At 40.1% G+C, this 17,972-nt stretch overlaps 1 protein-coding gene across 3 annotated transcripts in view; it reads left to right on the top strand.

Moving 5' to 3' along the window:
* The window catches only part of ZNF454 (zinc finger protein 454), a 57,567-nt gene extending 42,711 nt beyond the window's left edge, over window positions 1-14,856 (top strand). For all 3 annotated transcript variants that reach the window (XM_072840541.1, XM_072840539.1, XM_072840542.1), the window contains one exon: window positions 10,270-14,856. In XM_072840541.1, coding sequence (XP_072696642.1) covers window positions 10,270-11,549 — 1,280 coding nt within the window. In that variant the 3' untranslated portion in view covers window positions 11,550-14,856. The remainder of the gene's footprint in view (window positions 1-10,269) is intronic.
* Window positions 14,857-17,972: the final 3,116 nt, after the last annotated feature.

Here is a 17,972-nt window from a genome sequence, read left to right as displayed (position 1 = left end):
GTTTTACAGTGGGAATTCTCAGAGGAATTCTCAGAGTTTTCAAATTCTGCCATCATTTTTAATTTCCAAGGACTCTTGTTCCTCAGGATATTACTTTATTTATAAGTTCTTATTCACATTTTATAGTTAAGGTTTCTACCTTGAAAGAGAAATGACTTACAAAAACATTTTTCTTCTCCCTTTGAAAGCTCTGTGGTCTCAAATTTTCTTTTTGATTCTGTTGGTATCTCTTTCCAGTTAGAAGCTTTCCTCAGCTATCTGGTAGTCCCCGATTGTCTGCCCAGGTAAACAGTAGGAGTCCTTTTTCTTTCCAAAAGGAACTCTATGTGGGTAAGTGGGGCTTGAGTCTTTAACATGGCTCTCCTGCTGCCCGCTGCCCTGGTGTCTTCTTCGGTCTGGAGCACCTTTGATTTACTCTCTCTGAGAGGGAGAGAGGAAGAGGAAAATCCCTGAGCTCCTCCGAGTTGGGGAAGGGTCGTGGAGGCCTAAAAGCTTTGCAAACTGACCAATGCTCCATCATCCATTCCCCACTTCCTGATGTATCTGATGATGCCAGTTCCTGAAACTTCTTGTGATTTAGAAGTTAAACCCGATTAGTTTCTGGTCCCTCCCCAGGGATGACCTTTTGAGTACATTGTAAAGGGGACTTGGATCATACTGCTTGCATGTCTTGTATGAAACCCTAGAGTTATATAGGTTAAAACCATACTTTGTTTTTTTTTTTTTTTTTAATGTGAGACAATGCAGCCAGGGGTATTACTTCTTAATTGAGCCCACCCTGAAGAGACCTGGGCCCTGGTAAGAGCAGATGCTGTATGCTCAGATCTTCAGTGGGGGTCCAGTCCTCCCAACCTCAGTTCATCTTCAATGTGGGAAAACCTGCATTTGACTCCCCTCTTGATTGGATGAGTGTTCTCCTATAACACTAAACATTAAGAAGACAGATATTTTCTTTAATGTAGATAATGTGTTTTTATGATCACAATCAAGAAAAGGCTTTAATAGAATTATCCAGCAGCTGCTAGAAAAGAAAGCCAACAATTGGTTATTTTCATTGAGCCACAGTATCATTTTTGAAAGCCATCGGCCAGATTTTTTTAAGTAAAAATGTTTTGTAGTACTACTAGCCCAGAAAAACACACAAATTAGAAGTGTAAAACTCAACAAAGTTTTGCAGTGTAAATACCATATAACTGGCACCTATAACAAGAAATAGAATGTTACCAGCGTGTCAGAAACCTCCCATCCCCTCTATTTCTTTTGTTCTAAAGATAACTATTACCCTGAATGTAGCTTTGTTCTTGCCTGTTTTTGAAGTTTATGTAAATGGAATCCTACAGTATTCTTCTGTGTCTGGCTTCTTTCCTTCAATGGTATGTTTGAGATTCATCCATGTATAGCAAGAGTTGGTTCATTCTCACTGATATATTTCACTCTGTAAACCTACTGGCATTTCTACTTTTTTTTTTTTTTTTAAAGATTTTATTTATTTATTCATGAGAGACACACAGAGAGAGAGGGAGGCAGAGACACAGGCAGAGGGAGAAGCAGGCTCCATGCAGGGAGCCCAATGCGGGACTTGATCCCAGGACTCCAGGATCACGCCCTGGGCTGACGGTGACGCTAAACCGCTAAGCCACCAGAGCTGCCCCCATTTCTACTTTGTACTGTTGCTAGACATTTGATTCATTTCTAGCTTGGAGCTTTTATGATGAAGTGTACTGCTTTGAACATTCCTTTACATCTTTTAGAGAATATACGTGTACATTTCTCTTGGGTACATGGCTAGGAGTACTGTGTTCATGAGTAGGCAAGCTTTAGTCAAGACTGCGAAGTAGTTTATCAAAGTGGGTATACCAGTCCATTCATCAACCAGCAGTATGTGAGAGTTTCATATCCTCCTGTAGACCTACTTTTACCATTTAAAATTTTTTTCTACCACTTTAGAGGATTTATGGAATATCTGATTGTATTTCAACTTATGACTGATGAAATTGATCATCTTTGTTTTTAATTTTTACTATCCTCTTTTTTTTTGAAGATTTACTTATTTATTTTAGAGAGAGAGCACAAGCGGGAAGGGCAAAGGGAGAAGGGGAGAGAATCTCAAGATAACTCTGTGCTGAGTGGTTGGCCTGACTCGGTGCGTAATCTCAAAACCCTGAGATCATGACCTGAATCAAACCAAATGTCAGAGGCTAACCAACTGCACCACCCGGGCACCCCTAATATCCTCTTTTGTAAAGCACCTATAAGTTTTTTTCTTATTTTCTATATAGTTGTCTATTCTTTTCTTATTGATTTTTTTTTATTGATTGATAGGGTTGCTTATTTATTTATTTATTTATTTATTTATTTATTTATTTATAATTTTTATTTATTTATGATAGTCACAGAGAGAGAGAGAGAGAGAGGCAGAGACACAGGCAGAGGGAGAAGCAGGCTTCATGCACCGGGAACCTGACGTGGGATTCAATCCCGGGTCTCCAGGATCGTGCCCTGGGCCAAAGGCAGGCGCCAAACCGCTGTGCCACCTAGGGATCCCAGGGTTGCAAATTTATGATTTGAATCTTCAAATGTCGTGTGTGTGTGTGTGTGTGTGTGTGTATTGCAAATGTTGTTTCCCACTTTGAATAATAATTTGATAAACAAGTTCTACATTTTTAAGATAGTCCAATTAATCAAGGTGTGAGTTTTTGTGGTTTTGTGTTTGCTCCTTGTGGTTAATGCATTTTGTGTCCTTTAAGGCTTTGGAGATCTTTGTTTACCTGTAGCAGCTTTATTCTTTTGTCTTTCATACTTCAGTCTGAAATCAACATGGAGGGGATCCCTGGGTGGCGCAGCGGTTTGGCACCTGCCTTTGGCCCAGGGCGCGATCCTGGAGACCCAGGATCAAATCCCACGTCGGGCTCCCGGTGCATGGAGCCTACTTCTCCCCCTGCCTATGTCTGCCTCTCTCTCTCTCTCTCTCTCTCTGTGACTATCATAAATAAATTTTTTAAAAAATTGAAATCAACATGGAAAATATATTGTTCATTGTTTTTTATATGGATATCCAGATGACCCAGGATGGTTTACTGAAAAGACTGTCTTTCTCCCCCAGTATTGCACTATCTCCTTTGCCATACATGTGGCGACTACATGTGCATGAATCTGATTCTGGATTCTATAATCTCTTGCATTGGTCTATTGGTATATAGGTCTGTTTCTAGACTCTATTCTGTCTCATTCTTTTTGTCTAATACAGTACTGTTTCAATTACTCTAACATAATGATGTAAGTCCTCCAGCTTTGTTTTTTTCTTTGCTTTTAGAATTTTTGAATTGACTTTGCAGTTTCCACAAAATTCCTGCTGGGATTTTAATAAGAATTGGTCTGAGTCTGTAGCTTAAGTGGGGAGAATTGGTAATATTCCATTCTGTGAACATGTTCTATTCCTATATTTATTTAGGTTTTCTTTATGATTTCTCTTAAATTTTTTGTTGTTTTACATATATAGTTCTTACACATCTTTCATTGTATTTATTTCTGAGTATTTTTTGCTTTTGATTACAATTATAAATGTCTTTTGAAAGTTTTGTTTTCCAATTATTTGTTACTGGTATACAGATAGACTGTTGGTTTTTATATATTGATCTTATGTCCAGCAGCTTTACTAAATTTCCTTATGAATGCCAACCATATTGTAGAATATTTTGTTGTTTTATACAAATATAATCGTATTATCTGAGAATAATATTTTTATTCTTTCTTTACCTTGTACTGATTAAGACTCCAGTACAACAATAAATATGAATTGTAATAATGGGGTGCCTGGCTGCTTCAGTCAAAGAATATGTGTCTCTTGATCTCAGGGTCATGTATTTGAGCCCCACATTAGGTGTAGAGATTACTTACATAAATTTTTAAAAAATGAAAACAAATTGTGATAACAGACTTTTTCTCATTGCAGTCTCAGGGGAATGTTTTCAATATTTTACAATTAACTGTGATGTTTTGTGTAGGTTTTTTGTAGGTACTCTAGCAGATTAAGGACGTTATGTTCTACTCCTACTTTATGAGTTTTTATCATGACTGGGTATTGAATTGGATCATGTGCCTTTTCAGCATCTATTGAAAGAATGATGTTATTTTTCCCCTGTATTTTGTTAATGTAGTGAATGACATTGAGTGATTGAAATGTGAAAATAATGTTGAATTTCAACTTATTTTTGATCCATTATCCTTTTTTATTCACTTTTTTATATTCCTTTTGCTGAATATTTCTTTTAGGAATTTTACATCTGTGTTTATGAGAAAGAATGGCCTGTGATTTTTTTTTTTTTTTAATTATCCTCATCAGATTTCTGGCAGGTTATACTAACTTCATAAAACCAATTAAAAATGTTTATTCTCTTCTGTTCTCTGAAAGAGTTTGTGTAATATTGGTGTTATTTTTTTTCCTAAATGTTTAGACAGATTTACTAGTGAAGCCATCTCTGGCTGGCAATTTCATTGTGAGAAGGTTTTATTTTTATTTTTTTAAGATTTATATATTTATTTATTTGAGAGAGTATGTGCATAAGTGCAGGTGTAGGGAGTAAGAGGGGGAGAGAGAGAGAAAATCCTCAAGCAGACTCCCCACTGAGCAAAGAGCCCGATGTAGGGCTCGATCCCATGACCCGAAGATCATGACCTGAGCCAAAATCAAGTCTGCTACTTACCCTACTGAGCCTCTAGGTGCCCCTATGAGAAGGTTTTATTATTATTATTTTTTATTTTTTCCTATGAGAAGGTTTTAAATTGAAGATTCAGTTTATTTACTAGCTGTAGGACCATTCAAAAAAGATTTTTTTTTACCTTTCTAGGAATTTGAGCCATTTGTCTAAATGGCTAAATTTATTAGCATAGAGTTTCCTCATTACATTATTGTTTTATAAGTCTCTGGAATCAATCCTGATGTCATCTTTATCATTATTGATATTAGTGATATATGCCTTCTTTCTGTTCTTGATTAGTCTGGCTAGAAGTCTGTCAATTTTTATTGAGTTATTATAATAAGAAAGGTTCTTTCTTTCCTTTGTGTTTCATTTACTATTTTTCTAATTTCTTAAGATACACATTTCCTTCTACAAATGGCTGTACCTGCATCCTATCAGTTTCATTTCATATTTTTATCATTTAAATTATTTCTAATTTTGTGATTTCTTTCATCTATCAGTTATTTAGAAATGTGTTGTTTAATTTAGAAATATCTGTGGATTTTTTCAGTATCTTTTTGGTATTTTGGTGTTCATTTCCAGCTTAATTCCACTGAGTTCAGAGAACATATTCTGAATGCTCGGAGTCATGTGAAATGTATCATTTACAGCTCAATATGACATCAGTTTAGGTAAATGTTTTGTATGCACTAATAATATGTACTTTGTCATTGTTGAGTATGCAGTTTTCAAGCCTATTTATTGAGTCAGATTTGTTTATCAGATTGTTAAGATCATCCCTGTTCTTTAAGATTTCATTTCTGAGTTACTGAGTTATCTTACTAGGATTGTTAAGATTTCTCTGTTTTTGCTCTTCATTTTCTCAGCTTCTACTTCATACATTGTGAAGTTATGTACAAATGTAGATTTGTTATATGTTCCTGGAGAAATATCCCTTCTGTCAATACGAAATATCTGAAAGTCTATTTTTCTTAGATTGTAAAGTTTGTCTGATACATACACCAGCTTTCTTGTGGTTAGTGCTTGAATGATAAATCCTTTTCTATGTTTCTATGTCTGTATTTTGATATTTCTCTTCTAATAAACATTTAGTTGGATTTTTAAAAATCTAGTCTTACAATCTTAGTTTTTTTTTAAAGATTTTATTTATTTATTCATGAGAGGCACAGAGAGAGAGGCAGAGACACAGGCAGAGGGAGAAGCAGGCTCCCCACCGAGCAAGGGGCCTGATGTGGGACTTAATCCCGGGACCCCGGGATCATGCCCTGAGCCAAAGACAGATGTTCAACCGCTGAGCCACCCAGGCACTCCCAATCTTAGTTTTTAATCAGATATTTAAACCAGTTACTAATATATAGTAACTAGATCGGATGTCTGTTATCTTAGTATTTATTTTCTGTTTTACTCACCTACTTTAAATTATCTTTTGTCTTCCATTTTTCCTTCTCTTGCTTTATTTTCATCCTTTATTGCTTGTTAATATATCTTCTGTAACTATTAGACTTTATTGCTAGTACCTTAAAATATTAACTCCATTTTCTTCTACCTTTCATGTTATGTTTTCTATGTATTTCCTTACATAAATATTTCAACCTCCCAAGACCTAATTATTGTGTGCAATAATACTTAAATGTATTCACATATTCTCTTTTCCTTTTGTTTTTCATTCCTTCTTACATTTCCATGTTTCCACCTGGGGTTTTCTTATGCCTAGACCATTCTTATCATTGTTTTTTTCTTTTTAAATATAGGTCTGTTGGTGACACAGTTTCTATTTGTATAGAACTGCCAATTTCGTATTCACTTTTTAAGGATATTTTCTTTCTGTTGAATTCTATTTGGCAATTATGTTCTTTTCAACACTTTCAATGTTATTTTGTTGTCCTCTGGTTTCCATTGTTTTTGTTGAAAAGACAGCTGTCAGTCTTTAAAAGTAATGCATTTTTTTTCCTCTCAAGCAGCTGTCAAGATAAACTTAGGTTTTCAGTAGTTTTGTGCTTAGGTGGATTTTCTTTGTATTTCTCCTGCTTGAAATCTCTAGTGCTTCTCAAATTCATTTTTCAGCCTTTATTTTTTTTCAAATAGCATTTTTGTCTTATTTGTTTCCTTCCTCCATCCCGGAACTCATCACATATATGTTCAGTCTTTTCATCATGTCTTCTATGTCTCCTTTTTAATTTTTTTCAGCAAGTCTTACCAGATGTTTTCTGCTTATGTGTTTTTCCAGGGCACTATTGCTGCCTTCTGCCATGTCCAATATACTATTAAATCTATCTGTTCAGTTCTTAATTTCAATTAGTATATTCTTTATATATTCTTCATTGTATTCTTTCTAGAATTTTCACTTGATTCATTGGTTCCAATAATCTGTTGAAATTCTCATTTTTATTTGTTTTATTGAACATATTAATCACACTTATCTTAAAATCCATGTCTGATAACTTTGGTATCTGAGTTCTGTGGGTCTTTGTCTATTTTCCGTTTTTCCTCTTAACTTAATTTCTTAGTACTCTTGGTACATTTTTATTAAATCCCTGATACTGTATTTAAAGAAGTGAAGAAGCTCTGGGTGATGTTATATGCCTCCAGAGAAGATTTGCCTTTTCTTCTGGCGGATAGCTAGAATGCAAGGGAACCACCTTAATCTAGCCAAAGAAATGTTAGCGGGAGATAGGGTTATGGTGTTTATAAAGCTTTGCCTATCTCTTGTTTGTCCATGCTAGTAGGTTGTAGCCCTCCAGGAATGCCTACTGAGAGCTTTACATGTGTACTAAGATGACTACCTCCTTCTTTGGAAGATCCTGATCTCAGTTTTTAGCTCCATATTTTCTTAAGACTAGAAAATTTTGAAATTGTGCTTAGCTTTGGTCTCTTGCCCTGTGAAGTTTTAGAATTCAGCAAATTCTATAAGGAAAAAAAAAAGTAAGTATTGGGATTGCCTTTCTGTATTTCCCTTCTCTTTCAAATATTAGATTATCAGGTTGGCTTCAAGTGACATCTGATGCCTTTAGACAGAATTTTTGTTTATCAATTAAGATTTTCCAGTTGTTTTCTGCAGGAATGTCAGCCAGAGCCTACTTTATCAGGTCCAGAAGTGACAGTCAGCCTTAAGGTGTTAAGATTTGGCAATCCTGGTGTTTAACTGACCATTCTTTGTTTTGAGCAACATTATTTGAGTTCACCAGGATTTTACCCTTAAAATGCACCTGTTTAACTTTCTTTTCCAGATAAGTAAAGAGGTTTGTTAGTTTAGTTTTATTGATTATAGCTCTTTGTAGTTTTTCTGGAGTGTATAGGGGGAAAAAAGTTATGAGGGAGGCTTGTTCTTGATAGGATTTTCCAGTAATCTTTGCCCTTCACGTGGAAGATCAACTTTCTTTTCCAGATAAGTAAAGAGGTTTGTTAGTTTAATTTTATTGATTATAGCTCTTTGTAGTTTTTCTGGAGTGTATAGGGGGGAAAAAGTTATGAGGGAGGCTTGTTCTTGATAGGATTTTCCAGTAATCTTTGCCCTTCATGTGGAAGATCAATGAGGGAAATCTTTATATTCTGGTATCTAGCTCTTATTTCATTTCTTAATACAAGGCCTTAAATAGACTTAATGTAAAAGGCAGGCATTCACAAATATGTAAGAAAAACTAGTATACAGTCTAGAACTCTGCTTGTTAATACTGACATACTTCATTCTGTTGTGCTATGTGCAGATATGCATTTTTTACAAACTGAAGATTCGTGGCAACCTTGCATCAAGCAAGTCTGTTGGTGCCGTTTTTCTGACAGTGTTGGCTCACTTTGTGTCTCTGTGTCACATTTTGGTAATTCTGGCAATAAAGTTGAAAACCTCTGGAAAGGATTCACTATTCTAGATGCCATTAAGAACATTCATAATTTATGGTCAGAGATCAAAATACCAATTTTAATAGGAGTTTGGAAGTTGATTCCAACCCCATTGATGACTTGGAGAGGGGTTCAAGACTTCAGTGGAGGAAATCACTGCAGATGTGGTAGAAAGAGCAAGAGAACTAGCATTAGAAGTGGACCCTTAAGACATGACCAAATTGCTGCAAGCTTATGAGACAACTGGAACAAATGAGCTGCTTCTTAAGATGAGCAAAGACTGTGGTTTCTTGAGATGGAATCTACTCCTGGTGAGGATGCTGTGAAGGTTGTTGACATAACAACACAGGATTTAGAATATGACATAAAGTTAGTTGATAAAGCTGTGTCAGAGTTTGAGAGATTGACTCTAATTTTGAATGAAGTTCTACTGTGGGTAAAATCCTGTCAAACAGAATCACATGCTACAGAGAAATCATGCATGAAAGGGAAATGTCTATCAATACAGTAAACTTCATTGTTATCTTATTTGAAGAAATTGTCACAGTCACCCCAACCTTCAGCAGCCATCATTCAGCAGCCATCAACACTGAGGCAAGACCCTCCACCAGCCAAAAGGTTTCACTGAAAGCTTAGAGGCTGGTTAGCATCTTTTAGCAATAAAGTACTTTTTAATTGTGGTATATACACTGTTTTTCTAGACATAATGCTATGCTACTTAATAGTACAGTGTAGTATAAACATTACTTTTACATGCTCTGGGAAATCCAAAAAATAATTTGACTCACTTTGTTGCAATATTCACTTTATTGCAGCAGTCTGGAACTAAACCTGCAGTATCTCTGAGGTATGCCTGTACTATGAAACCAAATGAGACAATTGTTGAGAAAGTACAGAATGTGTCTATGGGAAGAGAAAGCATTCTGTCAGGTAACACACGGGACCATGGCTCTTAGCCCAGTTGCAGAGTCCCATGTCTGGCGACTGGTATACAGCCCGGGGCCAGGGCCTCACCCTCTAAGATATATTGGGTATATCCAGGCAGATTGGCTGCTATGTTTCTCATTTTCCGCCTTCACATATACATCCTTGAGGTGTGTTTTCCTCATATAGATGTTACATTATTCATAGAGGTTTAAAGACTTTACTTCCTTACCAGTAGTAGGAGGTCCTCATTTTATTAGTAGATATGAGTGTTTTATGCATCCTTCATAGTGGCTTTTTTACTACCCATCTGAATGCTAAAATGAGTCTATAAAACATAAAAATGTTGCTTTTAGTAGTTATGGGAGTTGAATTACTTTTCTACCAAGTGCTAACCACTAGTTTCCCTGGTTTCTTGAGGACACATCTAGGTTATTTTAAAGACCATACCACTAAAATAGACAAGGTACCTTTTTTCTAATCTATTAGTATAGTAGGGTCTGTGTAGGCTTTGGAGGCTTAGAAAGTCCGGCAACTTCTCTGTAATCACAAAGAAAATATTGTACTCAGGATCCCAACCTAGGCCTGTGGCTTCTTTACTCAAGCTCCCAAGCTATCCTGCTGCATACATTTTACATTAAGTCAACCCCTTCCTGCCACATCCTCTGTTCACCTCTCTTCCCTTTCCTTTCTGATCATCACTTCAGGAAGCCTTCAAAACCGTAGCCTCTTTGGTAGCATTATACACAGGCTCATCTTCTTACCCCAACTAGATAAAACAGATATGTTTATGTTTGTTGTCTTTCAGACTGGATGACAACACCTGTGAGTAAGAAATCTACTCCCAAGGTGGATATTCCTGACCAAGACGATAGTCACTGGAAATGTGATGGCCTATTGAAATGGCAGTATGGAGGCCAGGTGGCACTTGCTCACCAGAAAACCCCCTCTGTCTTCAGCGCCCAGGCAGGAGATGAACCTGGGAAGCACTACACTGTGGGCTCATCTTTTGTTCAGAGTCAGAGATTTCAATATAGCAAAAAAGCCTTCGAGTGTAGTGAGTGTGGAAAAGTCTTCACTAAGAGTTCAACCCTTAATAAACATCAGAAAGTCCATACTGAAAAACTTAATGCAAATCGGAAAACTGTTATTAAAGAGAAACGATATGAATGTAGAGAGTGTGGGAAAGCCTTTCATCAGAGTACACACCTCATCCATCACCAAAGAATTCACACTGGCGAGAAACCGTATGAATGTAAGGAATGTGGCAAGGCCTTCTCCGTGAGTTCCTCACTTACTTACCACCAGAAAATTCACACCGGAGAGAAACCTTTTGAATGCAACTTATGTGGAAAAGCTTTTATCCGAAACATACACCTTGCCCACCATCATAGAATACACACTGGAGAGAAGCCTTTTAAATGTAACATATGTGACAAAGCCTTTGTGTGCAGGGCACATCTTACCAAACACCAGAATATTCATAGTGGAGAGAAGCCCTATAAATGTAATGAATGTGGGAAAGCCTTTAATCAGAGCACAAGTTTTCTTCAGCATCAAAGAATTCACACTGGAGAGAAGCCCTTTGAATGTAACGAATGTGGGAAGGCCTTCAGGGTGAACTCTTCTCTTACTGAACATCAGAGAATTCATACTGGAGAGAAACCTTATAAGTGTAGTGAATGTGGGAAAGCTTTCAGGGATAATTCATCCTTTGCTCGACATCGGAAAATTCACACTGGAGAGAAACCGTACAGATGTGGTTTGTGTGAGAAAGCCTTTAGGGACCAATCAGCCCTAGCCCAACATCAGAGAATTCATACTGGGGAGAAACCTTATACATGTAATATATGTGAGAAAGCCTTCAGTGACCATTCAGCCCTCACTCAACATAAGAGAATCCACACTAGAGAAAAACCTTATAAATGTAAAATCTGTGGCAAAGCCTTTATTCGAAGCACACACCTTACCCAACATCAGAGGATTCACACAGGAGAGAAGCCCTATAAATGTAATAAATGTGGGAAAGCTTTCAACCAGACTGCAAACCTCATTCAGCATCAGAGACATCACATTGGAGAAAAGTGATAGGATTATAGTTTATATGGCAGAGCTTTGAGACTAAGTATGTTCATTATTGAATGTAAGAGTGTTCGTTCCAGAAAATAGCCATGAAAGCTTACCTGAAGATGGTCTTTTTATTTACTGAAAATCAACCTTCATGGTATTATGGGTTTGAGAATTTAAGAATGGCATGCATTCCTCCTAGTTCAGAACTGCCTCAATTTAATAGCAGTAATATTTATTTAGCCTAAATTATCAAGTATCATGACCAAAATGAAGCTTCATTAGCAAGATAGAAATAAGTTGATCAAATTTGCATTTTGACTCTTAAGAGAGATTGTAAAATTGTAAAAGATCAGATCAAGAAGCAAAGGAAGAAAAAAAGTAAGAAATTGGTCTATAAGCATTTCATTCACTTCTCTTATATAAGAGGGTTTCTACTTTTAATGGAACCCTTTGTTCTCGCCCCACCCACTTTCCCAGCATAAGGAAAGTGCAGTCACGCATGCATTGGCCCCAGAGTTAAATTATGTTTCCCACCTTCTGTTTCAAACCATCTTGTCAGATCTCCCCGACTTACATGTCCACTGGCTGCTTACCTGTATTCTGGGACAGCTCATTTGAATAGTGGGTCTCTTGATTTAGCACCTCCTAACCGGTGACCTCGTGTCACTTATTATCACCCCATTTTCCATTGGGGAATGTGGTGACCTAGCTTCGTACACAGTCCGTGATTCTGGATGTAGCACCCAGACCCAACTTTCAGAACTCTAGACCCCCCCCCCCCCCCGGGAGGCAGAGGTCAATCAAGCTTCTTGAATTACACAATTCCTCTGGGCCTCACCTCAACTCTGAAACTGGGATGGTACCTTCAGGTAGGGGCTTAGTTTGTGTAGACATTACCTCCAGTTATTCTGCAGTACTTCCCCACACACAGTGGTCAGGCCTGATCAGCTTCAGACGTGACAGTGCAACCACCTAGTGGTGTTCTAGGCCACCTCCACTTCTGTGACTTGCCATTTCCTAATGTGCAACTGACACAAGAAGTTAGAGCCCCAAAGCCAGTTCTCAGAAACCCTGGCCCATTCTGTTTCCCTTGGGTGACTGTCCTCTGTGCCTATTGCACTAGAGTATATATTTGTTACCCCCCACCCCCGGAATATGAACCACTGTATCCTAGTCCCTGCCCTTTTGTGTCCAATTTCCTGAAAGTATCAACTGTGTTCACAGATAAACAGCTTTGAATTTCTGCTTTTGCATTTAAAAGTAGGGATTTCCCCTCGTCCTTCTGTGTTACCCCACTATTTAAAGACTGCCATTTTGAGAGTGGTGAGCTATCTGTGGGGTCATTCCATGGGTCAGGAGGTGGTCAAAAGCATTATGATGTTCTCTGGCAGGGCACTGTCCATGCTCAAAAGTTTTAGTAATACTCTGTTCCTGCAGGTATAGTTCCTTTTCCATCTTGGGTCCTTCATTGCTCTCAGTAGAAATCAGAGATAAAACAACGTGTGTGCCTTCACATACACCACCTCTTCTAGCACTGTCCCCTTCCCCACCACAAAGAATGGGGAGCCTGCTGTACTGCAAACCGGAACATACCACATCATGAAAATGGCAGAGCAAGTTCAGCCGTTGCTCTGGGAAATGGAGTGGCAGGTCCTTGGTCCGTGGAGGTGTCCAAGTTGGGCAGCCCACTGGCCCCCCAGATACTGCACCTCGACTTCAAGTTACAGAAGAGGACAGTCTATCCTGGTGGCATCAGTGGACTCCAGGTTGAACACAGAGTTGGAAGCTTCCAGAAGCTCTGAACCCTAAGTTCTCTAAATTCGGCTTGCATCAAATAAAGGCCACCAATGTGGGCAGGCATCTCCTGTGAGGTGATCAGCAGTCATACTTTCTTCCCTATGAAGCTGCAGGTGGAGCAGCATTTTGGGGGGTGACTGGGAGCCCTTTGTAGGCTGGGCCAGCACATGCTCACCTACAGCCTCACAGGCCTAGCAGCCCCAGATGCCACAATATACTTCAAGATCTGCTCACTGCTACAGATCACTGCCTTCAGAACTAACCCTATGGCCTGGCTGGTCCTAATAATCACCCTTACCTTGAATCCCTGTGGAACCCTGCTTGACTGAGTTTATTGTTAACTAGTTTTTCTTGGGCACCTGCAGTTGAGCCATGGCCAAGACCTGCTGCCCTCTGAGAGTCTCCTTCATCCCAGTGATGGCCCCAGCAGCTGTTCCTGCATCAGGAGCAGTGCAGCTGAAAGGCCCTCAATCTGGGACTCCTCCCTGCCCTGTCAATGCACAGAGTTTCCAGCACCCTCATGACTACACCATATCAAGATAATGAATGAGCCAGTCTCCCCACCCCCTCATAGGGACCGAAGAGAGAGGAGCCAAAGGAGCAGACCTAGAACCCATCTCCCACATCAGAGCTCCCCTGGCCTCCTGTGGAATCAAACAGCCTGTGGGCAAACTCAGGGCAAGGGTTGGAGAAGAGGATTAGCACTTAGACTTTGCTAAATTCCTCACTGTGGACTCCTGTGCACACCCCTGAAACTGCCAGGTCTTGGGGAAAAATAATTGCTCCCAGTTTCTCTTTACACATTCCTCTAATGCTCTCGTATCAGGTTTTCCCGTCTCCAACTGATAGATTTGGCACCTGGGTTCTCCCTCGCCACCTGAGTTAGCCTAGCTCTGACAGCAGTGTCTACCCAAGACCATCCCTTCCTCCATATTCAGCAACAGCTTTTAGAATGGCACCTTGACCCCCAGCAGACTGGGGCTTCACAGTTACTGTGCCTGAGCCCCAGAGTTTCAGAACAAGACAGTCCGAAACTGCATGCATCTTTGGTTAAGAAAACAATTTAATTCCCTTAAACATAAATTTCCTCTAAGTGCATTGCCTCCAGCTGTCTTCTTTCCTACCCCCTCTGCACTTTGCCCTCCCCTTCCTTCTAGTCAGCAAGGCCATGTGGACCATAAAACCCTCCTGCCCTACTCTAGCCTACAGTGGGAGGGGTCCCAGCTTCTGGCCCCACCTCCACTTCTGCTAAATATATTTTTGGTGATATTTTTACTTTTAGTATTTTTATACCAGTTTGTGAAGGGAAAAGAAAATATACAAGGTTTGATTGTTTCCCATCACTCATGAACTTCTCTTGGTGTGCTAATGACCACTCTCTGCTTGGGCCAGGATTTGGTCAGTTGGGCATATTCCTCCTCACCCTGTCTACCACTCATCACTATTCTTAAAATATTGTTGCCATAGAATAATCCATTAGTGTGTCTTTCTGAAAATAAATGAGAAAAGTTCAGTGCCCTCAGAGGTACAGGCTGCATTTGTGTTACCTGGTTATCGTTAAGTCGTGGCCAAAAGTAGTGTTTCCAAGTGTTTTTGTCTTTATATGGCCCTAACTGCCTACAATGAGCATCCAAACCTACCTGGCTCCAGAAACCATAGTTCAGGCTGTGGAATATAAAGAGTTGTATCCCCAGTTGCTGGGGAAAGCAGTTAATATTTGAGGACATCCTTCAGGCCAGGTTCTGTTGTAAGCATGTATTAACTCAGTCCTCACAATTACATGAGACTGCCCCATCCCCACTTGAAAGTTGGACACAGAGGTTAAAAAACATTTCAGAAGTTGCACAGCTGGTAACATGCATGATTGGAGGACTTGACCCAAGCAGTGCAGCCCCAAGGCACACATGCCTACCTGCTGCACTCAGTTCTCTCCTTCGTGGACACATTCTAGTTCACCCTGCAGGACTGCTTGACTCCAGATGTTGGAGTGGGGCTGATCTGACTATTGATGGATGGGAGGCTATTGCAGCAAGTCTCCAGTTGCATGGTTTTCCATACTCACTTCTTCCACAAAAAGACATTTCCTCTGCCCTGGGTTGGCAAGGTATAAAGGGTCTGGGTGCTCCTCTAACCTGAGAGTATAAGAACTGTGGGTTCACAAACAACAGTCAGTCCTGGATAACTCGCGGGCACAGCCTGATAACCCATGGTGGGTCCTGGATGCAGGCCAAATGAGAGTAATTACTAGGAGCACGCTTCTGGAGGTATTCCAAAAGCAGAAAGCCAAAGCTAGCAGCTAGAGAACAATAGCCCTCGATAGTTTCTGCCAAGCATAGTACATACACAGAGGGTATGCACACATCTAGATACTGCTTTTATGGAACTTAAATATGGAAGGCAAGTATTGCAAAATGAAGCCATTAATTAGCAAAATAATTTTAGTTTGTGGGATGAGGACACAGGTGGGGTACCACAAAAGAGAGCTATAATGATCATGTGGTTGCATCAGGCTTTACTAGAATTAATCAACAATAATCACAAAGCACAGTTGACTGAGACAGGGAAAGAGATTTGGACACACAGGCAGGAACTAGCTGGGGCTGGTTAAGTGCCTTTATTATTTTTTTAAGATTTTGTTTGAGAGAGAGCACTGAGCAGGGAGCCTGATGTGGGGCTCCATTTCAGGACCCTGGGATTGCAACCTGAGCTGAAGGCAGGCGCTTAACAGACTGAGCCCCTGGTTAAGTGCCTTTAAAGAGGTGTGGGTGGGGATCCCTGGGTGGCGCAGCTGTTTGGCGCCTGCCTTTGGCCCAGGGCGCGATCCTGGAGACCCGGGATCGAATCCCACGTCGGGCTCTTGGTGCATGGAGCCTGCTTCTCCCTCTGCCTGTGTCTCTGCCTCTCTCTCTCTCTCTCTCTCTCTCTGTGACTATCATAAATAAATAAAAAATTAAAAAAAAATAAAGAGGTGTGCGTGGAGCCCAGAATCAGGGCTTACATTAGCAAGCCTGATGGTGTTCTATGAGAAAAGGCAGGACCATAACCCCACCAGCCATGGAGGTAAGCTTTGCTGGCACTCTAAACAAGCTATTGCTAGTCATCAGGTTTTGTGCTTCAAACTTCTAAGCTACACATGATTGCTATTGATATATAAATTTCACCAGAGCATAATAAATATTGGAAATTATCCAATTAGCTTGGTATTTCCCAATTGATTTCCCTCACAGTGAACAAGAAGTTCCAACATTGGAAAAGTTTAAATGCAGAAACTTAAAAACTTAACCATGTAAGATTCAATTGCTACTTTATTTTGGCAATATACTTCAACCAAGGTACATCATTGCTCACTGTTGCCTAATGTTATCATTTCTAGCCATTGTGATAGGGGGAAAATGGAGTTATAAATATTTGCAGGTGAGGATATACCAGATTCCTCTTAGTGCTTTGCCTCAGGTTCCTCACCAATGTTTCTGGTCCCCTCCAGGCCACTTCCCACCCCAGCCACCAGTGACTTTGTCCACTCCACAGATCCATCCATGGCACTCACTTCTGTAAACCCTTTCAGTGGCCTTCCTTGGCCAACCATGGGAAGCAAAGCCTTCAAAACCCTTCACAGCCAAACTGGTGTGAAGAAATATGAATAGAATTCATATTTTTATCAGGGAAATTCAGCACAGATTTATCTAGAGAGCAGTTTTGAAGAAGGAATGCTATTTGGGGGTTCTGAGATGGGGTTTAAGATGGGTCAGCTGAGGGGTTTGCATAATGAGTGGGGTCTGCGTGGCAGTGACTGGTAGGACTGGGAGGGTGGGTGTAGGGAAATGAGGTCAATGATTTGGGCATCTCTTCAGGGATCAAGGAGACTCTGGCTGTCAGCAATGGTGGGAGAGGCTAATCATCTTGCCTGACATCACTTAACTAACATGGCAGAGCTGGCATTGATCTCAAGAAGTCTTAACCTTGACTCTGTACAATTTCTAGACACAAAAGCCGACTGAGAGAAGTCTTCAGTGTCAGGAGCAAGAAAAAGTCTGTGGCCCCTGGAAAGTTTCCTATCTGCCAGATCAGGATGGGGGGGGGGACCCTCAGAAGTTGATAGTATGGATAAGTTCAACATTCTATAGCCCTGATAGAATAAACTAAAAATACTTCATCAGCCAGATTATATCAGTGAACAGCATGTGGGGCTGGACCCATGTGCCCTTCTTGCTATTTCTGATTCCGCAAGCAAGAATGAATCGCAGTCAGATACAGGTACTGGAAGAGGGCCTGCCCATAGCTGTGTCCCTAAAAGTGTGGGGAGCCGGTGCCTCAGAATGATGATCTTGATATTGGTGTGTGGGATGGGGGGAAAGACACAGGAAACAGATACTAGTTAGTATCCCAGTACAGCAATCCACGAATGAAGCAATGAGGCTCACAGTGCCCAAACCCGGTCCCTCCACACCCTTGGCTGACTTTCATCCAAGCCTCCCTTCAGTGTCTCTACTTTCAGAGCTGCACCCCATCTTGGTTCCTACCCTTTGCTCCACAGGCTGAAAGGTCATCTCTGAAACTGCCAGTCTTCTATAGCTGTCAATATTCTGTCCATTACTGCAGGAGGCTTCCTTCCTCAAAGCCCAAGAGACAAGAGATATTTACACT

Source organism: Canis lupus, chromosome 10 (genome assembly GCF_048164855.1).
Source record: "Canis lupus baileyi chromosome 10, mCanLup2.hap1, whole genome shotgun sequence".
NCBI lineage: Eukaryota > Metazoa > Chordata > Mammalia > Carnivora > Canidae > Canis > Canis lupus.
This window is presented reverse-complemented; position numbering and strand designations above follow the sequence as displayed.